We start from the raw sequence: 24,109 nt of genomic DNA, 5'->3' as shown, positions 1-24,109 counted from the left end.
AGAGAGTGAAAGGGTGTCGTGCACAAAGGCTGCTGGTTGGTGCAAAGGTCGTGGGCCTGGTGAGCAGACAACAGCAAACGATGACTAGCTATGAAGAAGGCTGGAGCAAGATAGGGGTGAAACGGAACTGAAGGGGATCAAGCGGAGGCAGGTGGGAGGAAGTTGAGTAGACCCAAGTAGAAGGGCAGATCTAAATACGAACATGAAAATGGAGCAAATAAGCTGAAACATATTGCTATACAAAATGCATCAAGGCATTACAATCCCTTTGACTTATGGGATAACTCACACACCCGTCCCTTCCTCACTTTCCCCATTCACACTCATGAGCACCCTAGCCCTCTACAAGCAGCCATCCATTTTTGTTTTCCGGGTGGTATATCCTTCTAGTAGTTAATTTTTTTCTCCACCCGTAGCGCATCATGCGTGCCTGCCAGAAGGCGAGTCCCGCCCGAAGGTGATTTTTCTGTCGGTGCTCAAGCCACGTGGGATGCCACCGAGGGGAACACCAACTGGGACTTGAACCAGGAGTTCTCGGTCTCAAGTAAGTGCACCTAACCGCTGGGCTACAACTCCCGTTGGCAGCAGCCATCCACTTCACAAGCTTAATATATGCAAAAGCTGCAATACTCATTTCATCAAATGTGAGCTAGCCTAATAGAAACGTCGAAAGCTCTCGAACCAATGGAGGGGTCTCAAATCCTGACAACCCTCAAAAAAATTAGTGCTCCCATACCACGTATGGCATTCTTAAACCAGAAGATTTTTTGCAAGAAAGGCTGCTTCTTAAAAAGGCCTTCACGTCACCCTACTATCCCAATATATTAGAAGGCACCATGTGGAAGTCACACGCTTCCGGGTGGAAGCTTGTGAATCCAGCCAAAGCAAAAATATAAAAAATCAGTGTAGAAATTTAACAAAAACACAAATGGAGCCTAAACAGAACAAAATTAGCTGCTTACACAAAAAAGAAGAAGCAAAACAATACCTTGCCAAGTGTAAATAGGGATCGGTTGATATTTCCTGTTTCTTTCAGCATATCACCAGAACTTCTACTTTTTTTAAGCCTCTCACTCCCAGCAAGGTCAACAAATAGCATCTTGCCATATCGAACAATGGGAGAGCCGTCCCCAATTTCGGTATTGGAATCAACATGGAGTGTCATTATACAATGGCTTCTGCTGCTATCTTTATTCAGTTCATGGGATCCGACCTATGAAATGTAAAATACAGTACATTGAGAATCTCTATTATTAAATAAAAGAACGTGCCCTTAGCGGTGGTGGCTATTGCACCATGCTGCCTAAAATGGTTTGAACCCTGATGTTTAAATATAAAATATTAAAAAATGGAGACTAGCTTACTTTGCGATTTTTGGCTCCTTCATTAAGGACCGAAAACACATCATCAACGGAGTCACAATCCACTAAAAGAAGATTGTCAACATAATATCCTTCTTTTATGCTCCACTTGACATCCCTTGGTGCGCAATCTAACCGTAGTAAATCGTTCACCTGTTGTTAAAGCAACAGAAATGTTCCTGATAGACTTGTCTTTGATTTGGACATGTATATATATATATATATATATAAATATATATATAATTAAACAAAAATAGAAAATTATTTACTACTGATTTTGAATCAATTGAAATTTTAATACTTAAAATTAAAAGCTCATAAAATAAAAAATATCAAATGATTTAGTAATGTGTACATTATGAGTTTATTTGTTACCTAGCATAGACTATGATGTACATATTTTAAAACTTGTATTAATAAAAACTTGCATTTTAAAACTTGTACCAACAACCAGGTTAAGCTGCTGTTAGTAAGCAGAGCCATCAAAGGGGAACCAAGCACCCCGTACCTGAGCGCTGCGCCCTCCCTACCGTCACTGCCTGCCTCCCCCACTTCCCGCTGTCCTCTGCCCTCCTGCAGGTTAGCTGCCCCCGCTTCCTGCTTCCCCTGCCTTCCTTCTGCCCCCGCTTCCCTGCTACACCACCCCATCCCCCCTTTTAGTTGCCCCCGCCCCTGCAGCCCTCGCCTCCTCCCTGCCTCTGCTGCCCCCGCTTCCCTGCTGCCCCTGCTTTTCCATGTTGCCCACGTTACCTAGCCTCCTCTTTGCTGCCACCACTGCAATTTCCTGCCCTTCCTGCTCTCCCCTCTGCCTCTCTTCTCCTTGCTGCCCTTCCTCCACCTCGCTCACGAACGGAATATTCTTTAACAAGTTTCAATTCGGCCTTTCTTCCCGATTAGCATCATCGCTAATCAACCCCCCCAGCCGAGCGCTGAAATTGAGAGACTCCAAGATGACACTCATTGGAAACATCTTTGGCTTTCACCCCTCCCGTATCCGAGCCCGGCACTCGGTACTAGTGGCATTGCCTTCCAACTCCGCGCACAACTTTAAAGATGTAAAGCTACTTGGGAGAGGATTCTTCTAAATAAACTTTGATGCAGAGGAGGCAGCCTCAGAAGTACTCAAGGGCAGTCCCTTCCCTTTGCACCCAAGGAAGATTTTCTTCCTACCCTACACTAGCTACTTCGACCTTGTCAAAGAAGACCCGAACCGCTACCCTATCACACTCAGGTTCCCAGGTCTTCCTCGTGCTTATTGGCCATTGTTGGAGGCCATTGGGGCAGCCTTTGGGCTGGTCCTACAGGTGCCCACCATACCAAGTTTTCCCACTTCTGCTGCCCAGGCAGTCACTACCTCAGTAGATGATGTTCCCAAGGCAAGGTTGCATCCGTACGTGCGTACCTTATGATAAGGTACGTTTTACGGTATGGATCCGTATGTGCCCCCCCCACCCCCCCCCCCCCCCCCCCCCCCCGACTAGCCTTTGGCCCAAGATCCTTCCGTATTTACCGATTTTTCACTGCCCGTAGTAGGCGCCCGCCTGTAGCCGCTTATTTATCCACCCGTAGGCGATGCCTCCAGGGAAGCACCAAGGAAGGTTTTTAACCCAAGACCTCTTGGTCCTAGGCAAACACCTTCACCAGTTGAGCTATCACCTCATTGGCAAGTACGTGGAAATTTTTGAAAACATTTTGGGTCAATAAAAACCCTAGGTTGGCCGCCATTGCTGATTTTAGTCGACTTATGCAAAGTGCGAATGTAGCCATTCATCTCATTGATACAGACATTGCAGCGAGAGATGATGATGATGCAATGCCAGCTGCTATGCTCACCGCCATTGCAGAGCGAGAGTTGAGAGTATGATAGCAAAGGAAACATGTTGACAGATGGAGATCTTGAATCTTCATCATCTGATGGTGATGAAGTGGATTGATCATTGAGCGCTCTGCAATGTGCAGTGATAGTGACACTAGTGACTAGAACTATTATTTTTTCGCTTTTAAACTTTGATTGATTGCTTATAGTATGTAACCTGTGGCATTCGAGTCATGGATACTAAACGTTTGAGTGATTCCATTTCATGAAACCTATTTATGCTTTTGTTTATTGATAGCTCTCATTTTGGTAATTGTGTTGTTGTTCAGAAATGAATTGTTTTTCAAATCTAAAGTTTGTAGTTTTTCATTCATTTTTTTGTATACACACACACACACACACATACACACACACACACACACACACACACACACACACACTATATAGTATATTTTTTACGTTTTTGCGTACCTTACGTATTTAACGTATCTCAAAATCTCAACTCATACCTGAATGTGTACCTTACGTACTTGATTCGTACCGTACCTTAAATACCTTTCCACCGTGTCCCAGGGTTATGGTGTTGGCTCGTGATGGTGAGTCCTTTGAGGATTTTGTGTTGCTTCTGGGACCTAATGGTCCCTTGAAGCAACATATGGAGACCTGAGGAAAACCTGACCAATGCCAGGTCTATCACCAGGTGGGCCACTCCTTAAGCGACACAGTCTATTGCTCCGCCTCAGCCAGCCATTCACTAGGAGTGGCGGGTCATTTCTCACGCCCACCCTTCAGGTGGGAATGCTAGGTATGAGACCCTTCCCAAAGACAATGCACACAGTGATGATGTATCGGGTCAGAGTGATGAGTTTGCAAAGTCATCCTCACAAAAGGATGTTGCATCAAGGCATAATGACTATGTTGAGTCCTCCTTGACTGGGATGGACAATATGCAAGATGCACTTGGTATGGATGCACAAGACATGTTGCCATTTTATGAGGCCTTTCAGGATGTGTAGCAAGATTTATGTCACGCTGTCCCGCAGGGCACCGATGCATTGCGCACGTATGCAAAGACTGTGCACAGTGCAGGACAGAATAAACATGCTGACATTGGACTCCTATCTCCTAACAAATTGTAGCATAATCTTCATTGTGCAATGCAATTTCATTTGATAGGGGCCAAGAAAAAGGGCTCCAACCATCTTTCTCTCCTCTATGCTATTGGAAATAAGTGCTCACTAGGAGTACTTTTAGTCTTGGTCATCTCAGTGTATGCCACGTGGCACCTCTATAATTGTCCCATAAGTCACTCTACTCTATCTTGTACTTCTCACCTATATATTGTGGGTGTCACATCAATGAAAGTATCAATCTTGTGTCTTGTCTACACTCATCTCAAGGTATGTCTATGGTTTGTGTTTCCTTCTAGTTATGCTCTCATTTCAGTTTCAGTTTTATCTTTGTCTCTTCCCCATTTTTCATAACATGGTATCAGAGCAGGTTTATCCTGGCTCCCCTCATCTTTGCCTCTGTTTCCTGTAAGCGACTGCCCCTCTTCTCTCTCTTGCTGGTTCAGAACAGGCCGCCGCTTAGCTGGGTGCTGCCCCCCCCTGCTCTTGGTAGTCGACCTGCTGCTGTAGCAACCCGCCGGCCTGAACTTGCTGTCCGGCCTGTTCAGGCTCATACAGCTCTACTGTTCTCTCTCTTGGAGCTGCTGCCCGTCATATTGGAACTGCTACAGCCCACTGTACTGTTGCTGCTTTGGCTGCCTTCTTCATCAACTCAAGGGTGCGCATCATCTAGAAGCAGCTGCAGATCGACTTTCCTCCTGTTAACGAGCTATTTGCTGCATTCAGTTCTGCCATCGTTTCCTCTTGAAGAGTCTACAAGGTACTGTGCATTGTATCCTTCAGTTTGCTGGTCAGTCCTTTTCTTATCCTGAAGTCCATGATCCTCGTAATGGGCCAAAACCCTCACAGAAGAGACAGTGATACCTCCTGCAAATCTCATAGTACACTAGGCAGTGACAAGTATGGTGCTCCTCTATCTCGACCCGTGTGACATAAACTACAAATCCTCTCCTCCCAATGTCTCCGTGTGAGTTCTCCATCTCTGAATATGTGCTCTGCTATGAGAGAAACAAAGTCATATTAACCTCCACGGAATGCCTCGGAGGCATATGGGACCAAAAGTAAGTTAGTTACTACAATCCACTTCGGGGTCCACTAAGGCACAAACGACTGAAAAACAAGTAAATAAGAATCCTAAGATCTGGGTTTGGTGAAGGAGAAATGAAATGAAATGAAATGATATATTAACGTCTCTAAGAGGCCATAGTGGCCTATGAGACCAAAACTAAGAATACATCTGAAGTTGGTGTCTCATCAAAGAGAACAACTAAATGAGACTAAAAAGTACGATAAACTGATTGTCCTACAGTTATAAGAACAGAACTATAAGGCTCCGAGATGATACTGAGTAGAAATTACTGGAAAATACTGAAAAATGTATATCAGGTAGATCCATGTATGCTGATCAGTTGAAGTGTTGCCCTCTCCTTAGATCAAGTATCTCCGCCATGGGGCTGTCTAGAATGGAGAGGTCGTAGAAGCGAGGTAGGCGCCTCCGATGCCGAGCAATAATGGCTCTGATCTGGCGATGGTGAGGATGCCGTGGTCGGGATCCTAGTGGGCGTGGCCGACAAGCATGACATAAGATAACTGCTCTATCAGTGGTGACTCCCTGGGAGCGTGGTCGGTGGCCTGATGGCCCAATGGAGGAGGTATCAGGTGGTGTGTGGGCTGGGTTGCTAGTGCTGGTGCCGAAGAAATCTATCAGGGTCCTCTGTCTAGGTACATCATGGCTCGGCCTCCTGTCTGCCAAGACGGTCTCTCTGTGTCTCGTGAGCTCAAGTAGAAACAATCCCAGGCATCTCTGATCCTCAAACTCCATGACCCTGCGTAACAGCCCAAAACCCTCTCGGAAGAGGCAATGATATCTCCCTCGCATCTCATAATAGACTGTACATCGGCAAACGTAGTGTTCCTCTGTCTCTACCTCCTGGTAGCATAGCTGACAAATGCGGTCATCCAAGATCTGATGCACATATCGCCCCGTCTCAATCCGCAGCTGGTGTGATGAGGTCCGGATCTGTCCAATGGCACAACGTATCCCATGTGATAGGTGTACATCCATGTACGCCGGGCGGGTGATAAAATCATCCGGTGAGAGGTGTAGAAAATGGCTCTTGTAATGAGCCATTTTCGTGCCCAAGGGCTCAAGGGGGCTAGTCCATGTCCTCTCTGTGTCCACCCTGATGATATCCATCCTGATCAGGCAGTTTTGCTCTGAGCGAGTGAGATCCAAAAATGGACAATCCGGACTGTACTGAAGGGGTGGTAGTGCCTCTATCTGCAAACCATGTAGGTCATACCATGATCTCATCTGAGCGTACCAACAATGAGTATCTCCATCCTCTGCCAACTATATGGATGAGATCAATGCCAATCGGGAGTACCTCTGCTGAGGGAGCTCCCATAGCCGCTGTAAAAAGGTAACAGCCTGGAAAGTAACTCCCAAGTAGACATATGACCTGACGTACTCAACCGACTCCCCTCGGAAAGTGAATTGAGGCTCTGATCTCGTCACCCATGCCTGTGTGGTGTTAAACACCATAACCTTGGTTTTCCCAAGGTACACTGTCAGATCTCTATCCGCACAGAAAGCATGTAATGCATCCAAGTGTCTCTGTAATCCCTCCGGAGAGTCTGAGATTAGAACAATATCATCAGCATATAACAAGATGGGTATCAACACCCCTGCCAGGCATGCCCCGGGACCTCCCAATCTGTCTACATAATCAGAGACCGCATCAATGTACAGTCCAAAGAGGGTGGGCGATAGCAGGCATCCCTGCTTCACCCCTATCGTGATGGTCACCCTATCAGATAGTCCACTTGGAGCTCGGACTCTGCCTGTCACAGACTCATACAAAGCATATATCCCGCATTGCATATCCTCGGGTACCTCGATGTCATGCAATCTGTGCATAAGCCTAGCACGTGGTACGGTATCGAAGGCTTTGCGGAAGTCCACAAAGCAGCAGTATATCCTTCTCTACTGTGCCCTCCCTCTTCAACAAGTGCCTGAAGTGTCAGTATGTGATCCAAGGTAGTAAATCCTCTCCTGAAGCAAGCCTGTCCATGTGCTCGATGACCATGCCTCTCTACCCATCGACCCAACTCCAATATAGAGCCATATAATCTGGCCGAGGAATGACCAATCATGATCGTCGTGTAGTTGCCTGGTACCATGGAGTCCCCACTCTTAAAGAGTGGTACAATGATATGCTCTGTCCAGCTTGTCGGGAAACCCTGACAAATGGCACGATTAAACACATATACGATGAGCGGAGCCAAAGTGTCTCATGCATATGAGAAGTGCTCTCCAACTAGCCCATCATGGTCCTGTGCCTTTCCATTCTATAACCTGTCTATTGAATCTAGCACCATCCGCATAGTAAAAAAGGTGTTGCTGGTCGGTCTAGCTCCCAGTGGAGGGGGGGTGGGGGGCTGTCCTGGTGCATCATATAGCCCTCTAGCATAAGTATGCCATGCCTCAGGTGCAGTAATCGGAGTAGCAGGCTCTCTCTTGAAACATCTTCCATGCCCTCTTGCTATCCTTTCCTGGGAAGATTTGGTAGATCTCCTCCTCTAGCTTAGCCAGATAGGCTCGTTTCTTCCTCCGCACAAGGCGCCGAAAGATCATCCTGGCCTGTCTATGCGTGTAAGACCCAATGGCAATCTCACGCTGTAGCTATGCTCGTGTCTCACAACACTCATCATCATACCAACTGTTCTGTGGGGCAGTGCTGCGGGGGTGGGTGGAAGGGATCATAGTGCAGGAAACGCATATGAGGCGGATGCATGTAGTACACCTGCCAATCCTCTCATGATCTCGTCCAGAGGGCTATGCGGGTCTAAAGAGAACAAGCCATCATATACTGCATCTCGGTAAACCCCAATTGTCTCACGTGTAAACTGATATCTCGGGTACCTAGGTAGATGAGTGGCTGGCCCATCTCTCGGGGATCTACCTACTAGTGTGAAACTCAGGTATGCATGATTGGCTGCTATGCCAATGGGCCTACTGGAAATCGTGAAACCCCGCACATCAGGTATCAATGAAGTAGATCCCATCAAGTAGTCCACTGTGCTCGCTCCCCCTTTAGAGTTCCAGTGTGTGAGAGCATCTGATCCTAGCCATCTCGATAAGCCATTGTATATGACCAACCCATGTGCACTCACGAGTGTGAGAAAATGCTTGCCATAATCTGTAATCTCCCCCTCATCCTGTGCTGATCTCTGCAACCCTACATCCTCTGTCGTGATCTCCCGGTACATAGCCTCTTGAGTATCATACAACTCTGTCTGCTCTGTGCCTGTACGTGCATTTAAGTCTCCCAATAGTAATATGTCTCCCATGCTGGCAAACCTCATGATATCATCATATAGTGGTATATGGGGCGACTCTCCTAATGGTGTAAACCTGGAGTGGGCTGGGGGAAAGTAGCATACCGCCACATATAGCTCGCGGAGCCCCTCTCTGCATATTCAGACCCACATGTACCTCGCATCTGCATCTCTATGTACCACATGTATTTTGTCACGAAGCTCCTCCTTGTAAAGTATTGCCACTCCTCCAGATCCTCTCGTACCTCCCACTGTGCGTGGCTGAGGGCGGAAAACTGATTCCCATTTATAACCCCGGACGTCAGGAAGCCTCTTGTTTGTGCACTGATGGGTCTCCGTATACATAGCAATATCACTATGTCTGAAAGTATCCTCAAAGTATCCTGCATCTGTTCTAAGGGCTCCGTTGCAATTCCACACCATAAATCGCAGGGTCTCATAGGTCGCGCACCATCAAGTGGGCCTCCTCTCCGTAATGATGACTCGGCCATCTCTCTATACCGTCCATTTCTCCTCTTTCCTTGCCTCAGGCACACGCGGCATGTGTTCCTTCCGGTGTGCTATCTGTGCCGGTGTAAGGTCCTCATCCAAATAAATCTTTTCCTCCTCAAGGGCCATCCTTTTGGAGAGGAAGGCCTTCTTCTTCTCCAAGTCACCAAACCTAATGATCAATATCTTCGCCCTAGTTTCATCTCTGCCTACTCGCCATGCTCCGGTAATGGGTACATCAGTGGCTCCAATTTTTGTTGCAAGAGCTTTTGCATCCTCTTGGGGATTTCCCTTACCCTTTTTTTTTTCCGAGAAAAGATCCTTTCATTAGTTATATAAAAACGCCCGTAGGGATACAAAAGATCTCTCCTGCTCATATGAGAAACAAAGCAGTGAATACAGCAAGGCAGCCCGGGAGACTCTCCCTAGGTGCTGCAAAATACAAGCATCAGTACAAAGGACTGAGGGGCTAAATCATACAATAGGGGAGGGGTAAAGCCAAACAGGTGGCCTGTAATGCCAACGGGGGGATCCCGTGTGTAAGGTATAGAAGGGGCCGCTGCGCCAGGTGGTGTGGAAGGCCTGGCGCCGCAAGATCGCCTCATCCGAGTCGCCCCGGATGCGGTCATACTGTCCTCGCAGGGTGTAGATCAACTCCTGCCAAATCCCCCGTACGGTCTCTGCTGGTGGCTCCAGTCTCCCCTCAAAGGCCGTGAAACACCGGGCCCTCCAGGTGAACCAGATGGTGAGGCTGCTGAGGAGCTCCCATCGTAAATTCCTCTCCTATGTCCAGCTGGCGCCGGAACCAAGCGAGGCTGGCCCCTAATGAATCTGATGGCCTGACTGTCCTGCTCCATCTCATAACCCATAGCAGGCCCTGACGAAGTCGACCAAGCAGCAGCACCCCACGTAAACATACCCTCTGGAGAGAGGGGGGCCAGAATACGCAGCATCCACAGCCAAATCTGCTGCGTCTGAGGGCAATCCCAAAGGCAATGTCTCTGTGTCTCCATAGGGTGGCCGCATTGGACGCAGGCCGCCGGAAGACCGCTGTAAACAAGCCAGGTGCCAACTGCTGAGCCCCTGTGGGCAGCCCCACTGGAAAATCGAGATCCTGCGGGCCTGTCGACTAGCCCAGAGCCGAGCCCAAAAATCCTCCAGGAACTCCTGTGAGAGTCCCTGTAGCCGCCAATGCCCCGCTGCAGCTGGAGAGACCATCCTCCTCGCCGTCAAAATATGCCGCCCCAGTCGAACTGTATACTGGAAAAGGGTGATCTCTGTGGCCTCAAGGGATGCATAAGGATCATGCCACTCGTACTCCCCAGGGTCCCACTGTAGCCGGGCCAAGGGGCGCGCTGCATATGCCCATATGCGCCAATCCGGGAGCACATCTGCAGGGTCGGGGTCAATATGCCACTTCCGAGAAGCGGCGGCCACTACCCGTATCCTCTGAAAGGTGCACTCTGCAACCAAAGGCGACTCCACCTCCACTCTCTGAAGTCTGCCCTCATCCTGAATCTCATAGTAGAGGCATCTGCCATCCTCTGTGCAAGCTTTGACAGCAATCAGGATCTCCAACTGTGTAAAGGCTCCCATCCACCGTGGGGCCATTGGCTCGAAAGGCGTGAACCACTCCTCTGTGAGTGCCTCCTGAATATCATCCCTCATAATCAACCCCCCTCTAAAGTGACTCAGCCTCTACACCTGGATCTTCTCGGGGAGACTGCAGAAGGCCTGCCAGTCTCCAAAGCTGCGTGCTGGGCCTGCCGCTAAAGGTCCCCAGGCTAGACGAGGCCGAGAACCCAGCATATGACCCTGCTCTGTGCGAACCGCTGGGCTCCAGATGAGCGGCTGTCTGGCCCGCTCCTCAACACAAGAAGGAGGTCGCTGAGAGAGCCCCGGTCTCAGCAGCTCCCAAGCTCTCAGGATGCTCAAAGCAAATCTGTCCTCCCATCCTCTACTGAGGCCTGTCCTCCTCATCTCTATGAAGATCCAGCGAATCTCTGGTACCCAAGTGCCCCCTGCTGGGGGAGCCCGAGCCTGCAGCCGCTGCAAGAGAAGCTCTTTCCAAGGCTCAGTGCCTGGAAGCAGCCCCCGAACAATAAGCTTCCCCAATAAGGCTCTACTCTGATCGACTGGATCTATAATGCCCAAGCCTCCCTGAGCCAGCGGAAGTGTAATAACTTCCCATGCAACCTTTGCCCGGGCTGGCTGACCGTCCCGCCCAGACCAAAGAAAGTTCCTGATCAACCTCTGTACCTGGCTGATGCAAGAGCTCGAGAAGATCCAGCAAGACGTAATGTACCACATGGTTGCTAATAGCACCTGATTTGCCACCACCACCCTCCCAGCCAAGGATAGTCGAGCTGTACTCCAATACAAAAGCTTCTTCCGAATGCTCAGAAGAAGCGGGGCAATCTGCTGCTCAGGTGACAAATCTAGTCCAATCTGGCATCCCAAATACCGCACTGCTGTGCCAGGAGGAATCCATCTAAAACCGGGGTCCGGGCTCCATGCCGGAGTGGGAGCACTACTGATCCAAAAGGCCACTGTCTTGCGCCAATTGATCAATGCTCCCGAAGCTGCACTAAAAACCTGGAGCAACTGCTCTGCCCGAAGAAGATTGGCCTCTTGGCCATGCAAAAATAAGCCCGTGTCGTCTGCAAACTCAGCATCCAGCTGGTCCTCCCCCCGGACTGGGAGCTGGAGTCCTCTCAAACCAACCTCCTCTGCCGTCAAATACATGCTCATAGCCTCCGCAAAGAAGAGAAGAAGAAAAGGGGCGAGGGGACACCCCTGACGGACTGATCTGGTCAGCTCAAAACTCGGCCCCCGGCCTCCTGCAATCAACACCTGGCTACGAGCTGTGGAATACAGAGCCGCCACCCCTCTGATCCATCCTGGCTCAAAGCCCAGGCGAAGCATAGTGCCCTCTAAGAAACCCCAATCAACTCTATCGTATGCCTTCTCAAAATCGAGAAGCATCACGACCAAGTCCTCGCCAAGAAATCTAGCTCAGGCCGTCGCCTCCCAGAAAGTAAAGATGTTGTCAAGGATACTGCGCTCCTTGACGAATCCTGTCTGGGTAGCATGAATCAACTCCCCCAGGAAGGGCTGGATCCTCAAACTCAAGGCCTTTGCTAAGACCTTGTAGACAGTATTGAGGATCGTAATAGGCCTCCAATGCCGAATATCATCTGATACTCCCTCCCCCTTGGGGATAAGAAAGATCAAGCCCTCTAAAAACCTCTGTGGCATCACCCCAGTGTCCAAAACATATTGAAAGCCCCTGCGGAGGCCTGGCCCCAAAAGGTCCCAATAGCGCATAAAAAAGGCCGACGTCAGTCCGTCCTCCCCTGGGCAACTATGTCGCGACAGGACCCTTAAGGCCTCGGCAAGCTCAATCTCTGAAAGAGGCGCACCAAGAACTGTACGCATATGATCTGTGACACTCCTCTGCACATGGGCCCAGATTTCCCTTATCTTCCCACCCAACTACACGTACATGTAAGGCACGTGCCCGTCTCTTGGCTTCCTCTTCCAATGTAGCATTCATCACCTCTACTTTATTGACTGGTGTATCCTTCTATTTTTTTACTACTTCAATCCATGGGTTGACTTCCTCAATTTGTTTCTTTGTGGCACTGGCAATTTCAGCCCATGAATGCATTTCCTTCTCACTTGCAACCACTTTTGCCTTACATGATTCCAAAGTATTTTGCATTTCTGTGATGTCTTCTTCGTGGTCAGCCATACATGTCTTCAAAGTGCCTTCGTACAATGCAATTGTTGTGCCAATCTCTCGGAGCATGTCATCCTTCCATTTCTGCATCTCTTTTTTCATTTCCGTGTGCATCAAGGCATGGGCTAATTCCATCTCAACCCGTACTTGGGCTTGCATTTCTCCATTCAATTGGACATATATCTCTTCCTTCAGCATTTCGTATATCACTTTCCTTTGGGCATGCATCTGCTCAGTCCATTCCTTTTCAAGCTCCTGTCGCATGGTGTTCATCTCTGTCCTTATGTGAGGTTGTAGCTCCTCATAAAGGGCCTCATCTCGTCGGGCCATCTTCGTAATCCTTCGTGAGCTAGGGGACATGATTCCTTCCCTCATTCTTCTGCGGTAGGCATTTGGTGCCTTCGTGGGGGTGTGAAAGGTTGTCTCACCATCCTGTTCCCCCTCCAGGGGTTGAGACATGTTTTCCCCTACTAGTTGTTGCCTTGGGGGCTTGAGCAAGGGTCGGTGAGAAAGGGGAGCAGAACTCAGAACTAGCTATGCACAGAGTACAGCAGAGAGGCGTGCATGTGGGTGCACATAGAGCAGGCGCACAGGTCAAGCCCGCCAGCCCCAGGATCACCGCGAGCTCCTCGAACCCTGTTTCGCTCCCCTCCACCTCTGTTCCTCTGCCTTCGCTTCCTTCCTCCATCGCTGCGCCCCTCCTTCCTCCTTCGTCTACTTCCTCCTGACATCTCCCCTACACAACAGTTTGCTCTAGTGCTCTTAATCATTAAAAGAAAACTTCATCACTGGAGTAGGAGGAAGCTCGATTTGGCCTCTAGAGCGTTGGTGGTTCACGAAGTTTTGCTAGCCACAACTTGGTTTATCGCTTCGTGCTGGATTTTTCATAAGGGCTGCATTGGCCAGCTTCGTCGTCTTATTCGGAACTTTCTTTGGTGAGGGCTTGATAGAAATGCAAAGACCAGGGCTAGAGTTGCTTGGGAAACCATTATCAGGCCTAAGCAGGAAGGGGGATTGAATATCATTGACCCTGAGGTGCAATGTAAGGCTTTGCTATGTAAGCTGGTTGTGTTAGGGGCTTTCTTCCAGGCACTGAGCCATGGAAGGACTTTCTCATGCAGCAGATCACAAAGCGTGTCCCTGTTCGCGGAGGTGATTGGACTCTCAGCTCACGCTTTTTTTTTTTTTGGATGCAGTTCACCGCTCCCCTTCATCCCCCCTGGTTAGGTCCCTCTTACGGGCCTGGGACTGCCTGAGGAGTTTTTTGGTACACATCCCCCCGTGTTCAGCGGAGGAAGTTAACCGGTAGCCCATTCTGTGGAATGATTTGAGATGCAGCCATTCCCAACCACTGGATTACTGGATCTTTCTTGGAAGACCGTCATCATTCTTGGTTTGGGGTTTTTTCTGGGATAGGTGTTCCTCTTCAGGTTATGGGTCTCCCCTTGCCTAGGAAGGATGATGTACCGGTCTTTTTTTTTGTACACGATGGATGGCAGTTGGAGAGATGTGACATGCAGGACCTTATTGAGGACCCCCAGATTCGTCCAGTCAGAGTTGTTGGCAGGTTAGGGAAGCACGTCTTTGTTGAGCCCCCCCCTGGGATGATCACAGAGAGTGTTAGCCCTTGGTTGTATGGTGGCTGCCCTATCAGACATTTGCATTGGGACCCCGGTGAGTGGGTGTGGAAGGATGCTTGTAACCCCTTGAAAAGCATGCCTTTTTTCAGTAATACGGTGCGGAATGCAAGACATCTTATCTTGGGACACATTCAGAGTGTCCCTACTCTTAGACCCCATTGGGAATCCTACGGCATTTCGACTGACATTCAGAGGGGTTTTTTGGCGGAGATTGTGGCATTCTTATAGGAAGCCACAGATTTCCTCCTTTATCTGGGTTTCTCTTCATGGTGGTCCGGCCACCAATCAATGGAGGTCAGTTACTGGTGCTTGCCCAGCTGTACACTAATGATAGCATCCCTCTTAATCCTACCTCTCTTTGGTAGGATTAAGAGGGATGCTATCATTTCTTTTGGTTCTATCATTTGGTTGACACAGTCTCGGCCTCAGCTGAGATTCCGGGGGACTGACAGGAGCTTGGCTATTATGGTTAGGCAAGGAATTGCTCGGCAGTGTTGTCTTCAGGATTTGCCACTTTCACACTTTGTCCCTCCGGCACAGAGGTTAGACAGTTCTTGGGAGATTATTGCTAGCATCTCACCCTGGAATATCTGGAAGGCTAGATGCACCGAGGCCATTGAGGGAACTCCCGTTCTTGTTTCTCAGTGTCTTTGCAGGATTTGGACTGATATTATTCACACCATCATGGCTACCTGGGCCAGAATCGAGGGATCTTCGAGGGCTGCGGAGAGGAAGCGCGGCCAGTTTATGAGAGAGTGGGACATTGGTATCTTTTTCACGTCCTCTCATTCGGGACCCTATTGGTAGCACAGGGCTCCTAATTGGTTGAGATCTCCACCTTTCTTGGTGTGAAATCTCCATTTTGTAAAATTTTTTCATACTTAATAGAAGTCTCCTTTCTGGAAAAAAAAAAAAAAAAAAAGCATGGCAGCCTTCTCACACCAAAAAGTCTTACCACATGCAGTCCAGACCTATCACCAAAGAGAGAGAAGATCGTTTCTGTCCTGTGTGCCCAGCCGACCAGCTTTTTCAAAGAAAAACCACCCACGTATGCTCCAGCCCGGCTGTGTGCCCAAGGAGAGGATCAGCCAGTCGCCTGTGTGCCTCTGTGTCTCCTGCCGCACCCTTTCACAAGAGCATGAGAGAGAATTCAATGTGGAGAGAGAGAGAGAGTTCTGCCCGACTGCACCTCCTGCCTGTTTGCAAGGGGAGAGAGAGAGAGAGGGAAGACGCCTGCGATCTGCGAACATGTGACCTGCGCCCTGTGACTTTTCAATCTGCTGGCCAGTGACTCAGCGACTCTGCACGCCTTCGACCCTGCTCGCGTGTGTCTTAGCTCGCTTGCTCGCTTGCGATTCTGCTTGCCTGATCGCCTGCGACCTACTCGCCTTCATCTCTGTTCATTGCAAGGGGGGAGAGAGAGAGAGAGAGAGAGAGAGAGAGAGAGATGGGCACATTCTACGTATCCGCGGTTTGCTGCTTTGGCAGTTTTCTTCTCTTCTCTCAGCTCAGCTACTGGATGCAGATGTTATTTCGTTATGGTCTACGGCGGCTCGGCTGGCTCATCTTTGATCCTTTTATCTGGGATGCTTATTTGCCTAGGAGGCTTTCTTATTAGTGTACAGGTTTGCATGGTCATGATCCTTTAGAGGATCTTTTGTGGGGGTTTTGTTTGGGGCCATAGGTTCTATGTGAGCCATGTGGCTGATGTACATTTTACATATAATATAAAACACCATTTCACGAAAAAAAAAAAAAAAGAGAGAGAGAGAGAGAGAGAGATGGGGAAGGTGAAGGAGGATAAACAAGTGGAGCTTTAAGCTTTTATATTGTTTTGAACCCACAGTATTTTTTACCACTATTTCTTTTTAGTTGCTCTTAAAAAAAATATTACAGACACCCTAGACTAACCTTTTTACAAAGGCAGGCCAAAGATATAATCAAAATTATTTATGATGATTCTTAGGGCAAGGGGTCCAAGAGTATCACCCACAAGCAAAAACTGCACATGGGCAACCACAGGGGAAAAAGAAAAGAAAAGAAAATATATACCTGCTCATTATAAACCTCATAGTACGACGCCCGTAAAGAGTAGCACCTTTTACTACCAGTGGCATGCTTTCTCATGGCCGTGAATATATATGTTACACACTGAGCAATCAGTCCGTCTTCTTGACTACTCCTTTCCTGCATAAAATCATAGCATGTACGTGCAAATTTTGATAAGAAATATCTAGCTAAGTTCCACTGCCTTTAAAATATCAAAACTTCACAATGCAAACCTCGTTCCGCCCACACATGGTGTATGTTTTCCCAGAGCCTGTCTGGCCACAAGCTATCACAGCTGAGGAGTAACCTTCCAATACAGAGTCAAGAAGCCGTTGCACTTGGCATTTTTCCATAATCTGATCTTGCCGAACTTCATGGCCAAGACAACCATCAAACTGCCGATTGCAGGTGTTTCACTTCAGAATTCAGCATTTTTAAAATTCAATTAAAAAAACAAGTACATTTTTCACTGATAGAGATAAACAAGAAATGATTATTAATATTATAACCAGAAAACACACACACACACACACACACACACACACAAAAAAAAAAAATCAATATACGTGCATGCTATGAAGACTAGTGTGTACCTGAAATTTTCTTGTCAAGGCATTGTAGCCATAACCATAGTCTACAACCTGAGTCACAAAACTCATACATCAACCATCTCTGAAGAAAACTATCTTCAACTGTAAGTTATAATTGTTTATAATTTCATCCTCTAGCTCCATTATATCCAACAGTACATACCATCCAGGACAATTCGGGGGTGTACCTATGATAGATCTGAATTGTTCACCTGTCAATCCACCAGCTAAGACGAGGATCTCTCTCATTCTAGCTCTCCCAATCTGCAAGTCTGTGGCTAGCCACTCTCTTCTGAAGCCTAACCTCCTCCTCTTCCTGTACTACACAATGGCATGGCTTACAAATAAGCTGCAATGCTAACAAGGGATGTGTGCCACATGGAAAATCAGAGGAGCATCAGCCCCCAGTAGATGGTATACCACTCTCCAAAATATCAAGCATGGGGCTAATGAGTATGGCCAAAAGGTCTCCCTCAGCTACGTCACGTGGAAAGGTAGCTCGATGGTGGTGGAGCATGTCTTGGATCTGGAGATAATGAGGGGATTGTGGCCAGCATCCAGGGGGCCGTGGGTGTCGGGCACGCTGGAATGCGGAGGCCCAATCCAAGGTAACTCCTCTGGGGCGAGGTGGGCCCGAGGTGGGTCCACCTTGGGCCCACAAGATCCACTGTATGAGTGTCCTCCACAAGATCCACTGTATAAGTGTCCTCGGTCCAGAGAAAACTATTGATGGTTGGCTGGCGAGGGAGGGGTCAGGGTGGTTGGGGCCGAAGCTCTTTCAACAGTGTCCCTGTGTTGTGTCTGCAGAGCTCAAGCAGGAAGAGCCCTAGGCAACCCTGGTCCAGGAAGTCTATGATCCTGGAGTGTGGACCAAATCCCTCACAAATCAGACAATGAAACCTCTTGCAGATCTCGTAGTATACTGGGTAGCGGCATATGTGATGCTCCTCTGTCTCAACCTTTGTGTGGCATAATTGGCAAATCCTCTCCTCTCTGGGTCTCCGTATGAGCTCCCCGGCTCTAAAGACACGTGCAGCTCTACCTATCTCCACTCTAAGGCGCTAGGATGAAACCCGTATCTGGTCAATCGCAATCCGTGTAACTAAATAGGGGAACCTGGAATGATAGACCAACACTTCAAATACCAGACAAAGCATGAAAACACAGCGGAATTGTCAAATCCCCATAGATAGATCTCCTCGTAGAACGCTCTTGGTACGAGACTCAAAACCTGCAAACAAACAAACAAAAAGGGGGTGCAGGCCTGACTCACCACCCAACCATGACAACCGTGGGCAAGCCCACAGACTTGGCTGTCCCCACCGAGCCACGAGCTGAGTTCACTAGGTTGACGTACCGACCAATTTCTACCTCGTGACGTCCCATACCGCCACGAAGCTACCCTCACGGGCCTCGAGACTGCTGCCGACCTCGGCTGCGTAAAGCAGGTGCACGTTTGCACTAGATCCAGGATCCAGACCATAGAGCTCTCACAAAACATGCGAGACTCTATATGACTAATGACTAACCTTGGCCAACCTTTTATAGGCTCTTGGCTGGTCATCGGGCGTCCACACTTGGGCGCCCGCCCATCCATACTTGGGTGCCCGCCCGTTAGTCTATCCCTAACTCAGCTTGCCAATCAGCCTGCCTAGCTCCAAGCTTCCCCAAACCTCGAAGCTAGTCATGTGTGCGTGTAGCACACGGTAGATACACACTGTGCACATGAGAGGAATAACCATAAACAATATAAAGACACCACACTGAGCCGGAACGGCCGGCCCGCCTGTGGGAACTTCTTTATTGAGAAATGAAATGAAATGATATATTAACGTCTCTAAGAGGCCATAGTGACCTATGAGACCAAAACTAGAGTACATCTGAAGTTGGTGTCTCATCAAAGAGAACAACTAAATGAGACTAAAAAGTACAATAAACTGATTGTCCTACAGTTATATTAACGTCTCTAAGAGGCCATAGTGGCCTATGAGACCAAAACTGAGAGTACATCTGAAGTTGGTGTCTCATCAAAGAGAACAACTAAATGAGCGAGAAGCTTTTACAATAAACCAAAGTGCTGGTGCATACAACACCGGATTTTCCACAAAGCATCAGCGAATCTCTTGGCCAAATATCTATCCAGTGCCAAGATAAAACACAACACCAAAAGCCATCCAAAAATTGTCTCAAAACAGTCCCATGAATCAGCTCATGAACAGTCCATAAAACAGCCTCAAAATCAGCCCCTGAAGAGCTCTCAAAACTATCCAAGATTCCTCCAAATCTACCCAATCAGGTAGATCCATGTATGCTGATCAGTTGAAGTGTTGCCCTCTCCTTAGATCAAGTATCTCCGCCATGGGGCTGTCTAGAATGGAGAGGTCGTAGAAGTGAGGTAGGCGCCTTCGATGCCGAGCAATAATGGCTCTGATCTGGCGATGGTGAGGATGCCGTGGTCGGGATCCTGGTGGGCGTGGCCGACGAGCACAACATAAGATAACTGCTCTATCAGCGGTGACTCCCTTGGAGCGTGGTCGGTGCCCTGATGGCCCAATGGAGGAGGTATCAGGAGGTGTGTGGGCTGGGTTGCTGGTGCTGGTGCCAAAGAAATCTGTCAGGGTCCTCTGTCTAGGTACATCATGGCTCGGCCTCCTGTCTGCCAAGAGGGTCTCTCTGTGTCTCCTGAGCTCAAGTAGAAACAATCCCATGCATCTCTGATCCTCAAACTCCATGACCTTGCGTAACGGCCCAAAACCCTCTCGGAAGAGGCAGTGATATCTCCCTCGGATCTCATAATAGACTGTACATCAACAAATGTAGTATAGTCTATTATGTTGTACAGCCAGCTATGGAAGAAGAGAGAGAAAAACTGTTGTACGGCCAACGCAAGAAGCACCACCAGAAGGCTGTGTGGAAAATATGAAAGCAAGAGCAAAACTAGAAATGAAACAAAACAAATGAAAGACAAAGAGTTACCTTGAGATGAGTGTAGACAAGACACAAGATTGATGCTTTCATTGATGTGACACCCACAATATATAGGTGAGAAGTACAAGATTGAGTAGACTAACTTATGGGATAAATGTAGAGGTGCCACATGGCACTAGACTCAAGACATAAAGACTCAACTGAAACTAGACTAGAGAAATAGTACACCTAGTGTGCACTTATTTCCAACACTCTCCTTAAGTGGACACTAGGAGGAAGACAAAAGGACAAGACTAGAAGACAGACATAAAGACTGATAGACTGAGAGACAAGACATGAGAGACAAAAGATCCTGAGACACCCCTCCTCAAGTGATATCCTCATATGGGTCCACAAGGATAGGGACAAGATGGATCTAAAACAAGACACAGTCAGATTGATAGACAGATAGATAGACAACAGATAGACAGACAGACAAGACTAGATAGACAGAAGACTGACTGTAGACAAACAGATGGACCTTGAAGACATCCCCTCCTCAAGGGCAATCTCTGCCTCTTGGTAGGGACAAGAGAGAGGTCAAAAAGCATAATGAGTAAGACACTAGAACCCCTTGACCTACATCATCGGTGGTCAAAGTGGTAGACAAGAAAGGTGAAGTAATCAGAAAGCCCATTCCTCATCATGTGAGGAATGAACAGCAAGATCTGCTGATGTAGATGCTGCAGCAACATGGGCTGAGGTAGATGCAGGGGCTGATGTAGAGGTTTTAGAGTAGCAATCCTTCTCCCGGTGATTATCACGGCCACAAATGGTGCATGGATGAGCCTTGAAGCAATCCTTCTCCATATGATTAGTTTTCCCACAATGGGTGCAAGGCTTTCTTACCTTAGAACCTCCTTTCTTTGCTAAAAAAGCAGTGTCAGTCACCTTTTGTTGTTTTGTTCTTTCCTCTTCTTGGAGAGCATTGATGATACCTTCAAGAGTAGGATTATTGTGATACTTGAAGGTAGTGACAAGAGTAGCATAGGTTTCAGGTAAGCTTTTGAGAAGCACAGCAATAGCAATATCTTCGGAGATGGGGGACTTCACTGAAGCAAGCTGAACCATAAGACTGCGAAAATAATTGACATGAGAGGCTATAGTAGCTCCCTCCTGCATCTATAGATCAAAGAATGAGATCATAAGTGCAATCTTAGAGTTTTTAGAACGAGGTCCAAAAAGGGTATCCAAAGTGATCCATGCTCGAGAAGCAGACTGTATGTCGGAGATGTGATGAATGTAATCATCGCCAAGACCGAGCAGGATGATAGCATAGGCTTTGTCATTCTTGGCAGTGGGAGCATAAGTGATAACTTGCTCAATGTCTGAATCTTCGGGAGCAGCATGGTGAACAACGTCCCAAAGACCTTCTTTCATAAGATGGCACTTGATTTTGATTTGCCAAGTATGAAAGTTGGAGCCATTGAATTTGTCGATAGACATGAGAGAATGAGTAGAAGAGGCCATGTGGGAAGGTCTTACCTCTTGCTAAAATGCAAGGGCAGTGTCTATTCCCTTACAAGATTGCAGAAATGAATGAAAAAGAGATCCAAACTGTTTTTAGAAGCCGGCTCTCTCACCACTTGTCAAGGCCATAGCATGTGACAGCCCATCGAAGCATGAGGAACTAGCAGTTTGCAGATATGAGGAAAGAACTGACCAGCAAACTGAAGGAGACAATGTAGCATGTACCTTGTAGATTCTTCAAGAGGAAGCGATGGCAGAACTGAACTGCCTTTAGATGATGCGTAGCCTGTAGATGATGAAGCGCAGGCAGCAGCAACTGTAAACAGGCCAACACAGGCAGCAAAAACTGGCGCAGAAAATGGCGGGCAGATTCCTGAGTGGAATGGCGCAGATCTGGGGCAGGAAATAGGCGGCCAGAACTTGAGCACGATGGAGAGGATAACGAGCGACGAGGCAAGGTAGAAGAGAATCAAGGCAGCATCAAGCTGGAAATGAACTAGGAAAGGCTGGCTCTGATACCATGTGGAAAATATGAAAGCAAGAGCAAAACTAGAAATGAAACAAAACAAATGAAAGACAAAGAGTTACCTTGAGATGAGTGTAGACAAGACACAAGATTGATGCTTTCATTGATGTGACACCCACAATATATAGGTGAGAAGTACAAGATTGAGTAGACTGACTTATGGGATAAATGTAGAGGTGCCACACAGCACTAGACTCAAGACATAAAGACTCAACTGAAACTAGACTAGAGAAATAGTACACCTAGTGTGCACTTATTTCCAACAGGCTGCTGTACGGCCAGCGCTGAGGGAAGAGAGAAAATTGCAGTCAGCCAGCAGAGAAGAGAGATAATAGTGTTTTGCTGCAACCGGTCCTGTGCCCTCATGCGCATGCACCTGATGATCCACAAGAGAAGCACCTCCCAACTTTTTATAAAGTCGAGCAGCTCTTCTTTTGGCCTTGTGCTTTTCCTTTTTGCCAAAAGTGGCTAAGTTGTCCAAAATATCAACTTTTATGCTTTTTCCAGCTTGATGCCCAAGTTTGCTCTAGGCGCCTCCTTCTGTCCACGTATACATGCCCAAAATAATAATAAGTCCAGCCCGATTTTAATGATGTGTGAACACACCGACTTATAAACTTTATAAGCCACTTTGATGAATAAAATCCCAAGCAGCTAATGCTCTGTAGCCATCTTTCAAGCCAAATTTTGTCGGTAAATGCTCCAGCTTTCTTCTTTGGAAAATCCCCGTTCACACCTTGGCTCCAATCAGTGTGTGAAACACTGGTCAAGACTAGTGAAGGGACCAAATGGTGACAATCCGCATGGCATGGGAGATGTGAACACTTACGTAGCCAAGCTGCTGGAGGAATCCATACTCAATGAGCATGATAAAGTGATCTCTATAGAAGTACATCTTCGTTGGGAGCTCCCGAGGTGTGATCCATGTGCAATGGGTGTAGAGGCTGAGAAGATCTAACTGGATAACCCGGGTGGTATCCTCATGAGAGAGCCTCAAAAGTCAGAATGGTCCTACAGAGCATTAGCATCACAAATTTACTGAGCCTATCTAAGATAATCAAGAAAGCCATGTTTCTAGTCAGGTTCTCGACAAAGTCCATGGAGCTTTTAAAATCGACAAAGGTTGCAACAACCTTGCTTGCTTGCCATGAGTCACCTTAGCCTTTTGGCTAACTCAACAATGTTTCATATGTGAATACATCCCTCCTCATATTTGGCCAATAAAAATACCCCTCTAGCATCTCCAAGTTATTGTTCATGCCCTAATAATCACTAGTGATGGCATCATGCATGTCTTGGAGAAGAGTTACTTGATGACTTTAGCCAGTGCATCATCCACATGGGTGCCATGTGGACATGATCAGCCAACTCAAGGGAAAATTTATGGGCAAGACCGGATCATATTGGAGAGACTTTGATAGCTCAATAGGCGTGCCCAAAAGTTCCCAAGACATGCACCCATATGTGGGACATTTATTGGGCACGATATGGACATTCATGATGATATTTTTGGGTCTTAAAATTGATGGCTGACCACATGACCATCCATCCATCAAGAACCTGTTAAGGGACACAAAAGAGCACTCATAAGCCTGGGAACAGCCGGAACAGCAAATAACTTTTTGTTCATGCATGTAGCATTAATGCTACCATGATAGGAGACAGTATTTGAGTCTAGATCCAACAACAGAATTGTACATATTCATGTTTTGCAATATATACAATAGATTAGGTCAATATTGAGACTGAATTTGAGTCTAGATCCAAGATCAGCATTTTAAATATTCATGTTTTGCAATATATACAATAGAAAAGGTCTATCTTGCCTCTTTTGTGTGTATTTGCACATTATACAATATATTAGGGATATCTACCCTCTTCTGTGTCATTAGTGTTAATCATAGCACGCTTTCTGCGCATGCTGCTACATTCGTATCAGAGCATCAAGTTCTTCCCGAGGCTGATCACAGTACCATTGTCCATGCATG

General features: G+C 47.5%; 1 protein-coding gene across 2 annotated transcripts in view; it reads right to left on the bottom strand.

Annotated features, from left to right (window-relative positions):
- LOC147608482 (uncharacterized) overlaps positions 1–24,109 on the bottom strand; it is a 111,354-nt gene that overhangs the window by 61,165 nt on the left and 26,080 nt on the right. For both annotated transcript variants that reach the window (XM_086789165.1, XM_086789164.1), the window contains 5 exons: positions 17,162–17,209; positions 16,802–16,963; positions 16,572–16,706; positions 1,365–1,514; positions 989–1,213 (listed from right to left, as the gene is read on the bottom strand). In XM_086789165.1, the coding sequence (XP_086645291.1) occupies positions 989–1,213; positions 1,365–1,514; positions 16,572–16,706; positions 16,802–16,963; positions 17,162–17,209 (720 nt within the window). The remainder of the gene's footprint in view (positions 1–988; positions 1,214–1,364; positions 1,515–16,571; positions 16,707–16,801; positions 16,964–17,161; positions 17,210–24,109) is intronic.

Source organism: Cibotium barometz, chromosome 53 (genome assembly GCF_041138505.1).
Source record: "Cibotium barometz isolate CiBa-2024 chromosome 53, ASM4113850v1, whole genome shotgun sequence".
Lineage (NCBI taxonomy): Eukaryota > Viridiplantae > Streptophyta > Polypodiopsida > Cyatheales > Cibotiaceae > Cibotium > Cibotium barometz.
This window is presented reverse-complemented; position numbering and strand designations above follow the sequence as displayed.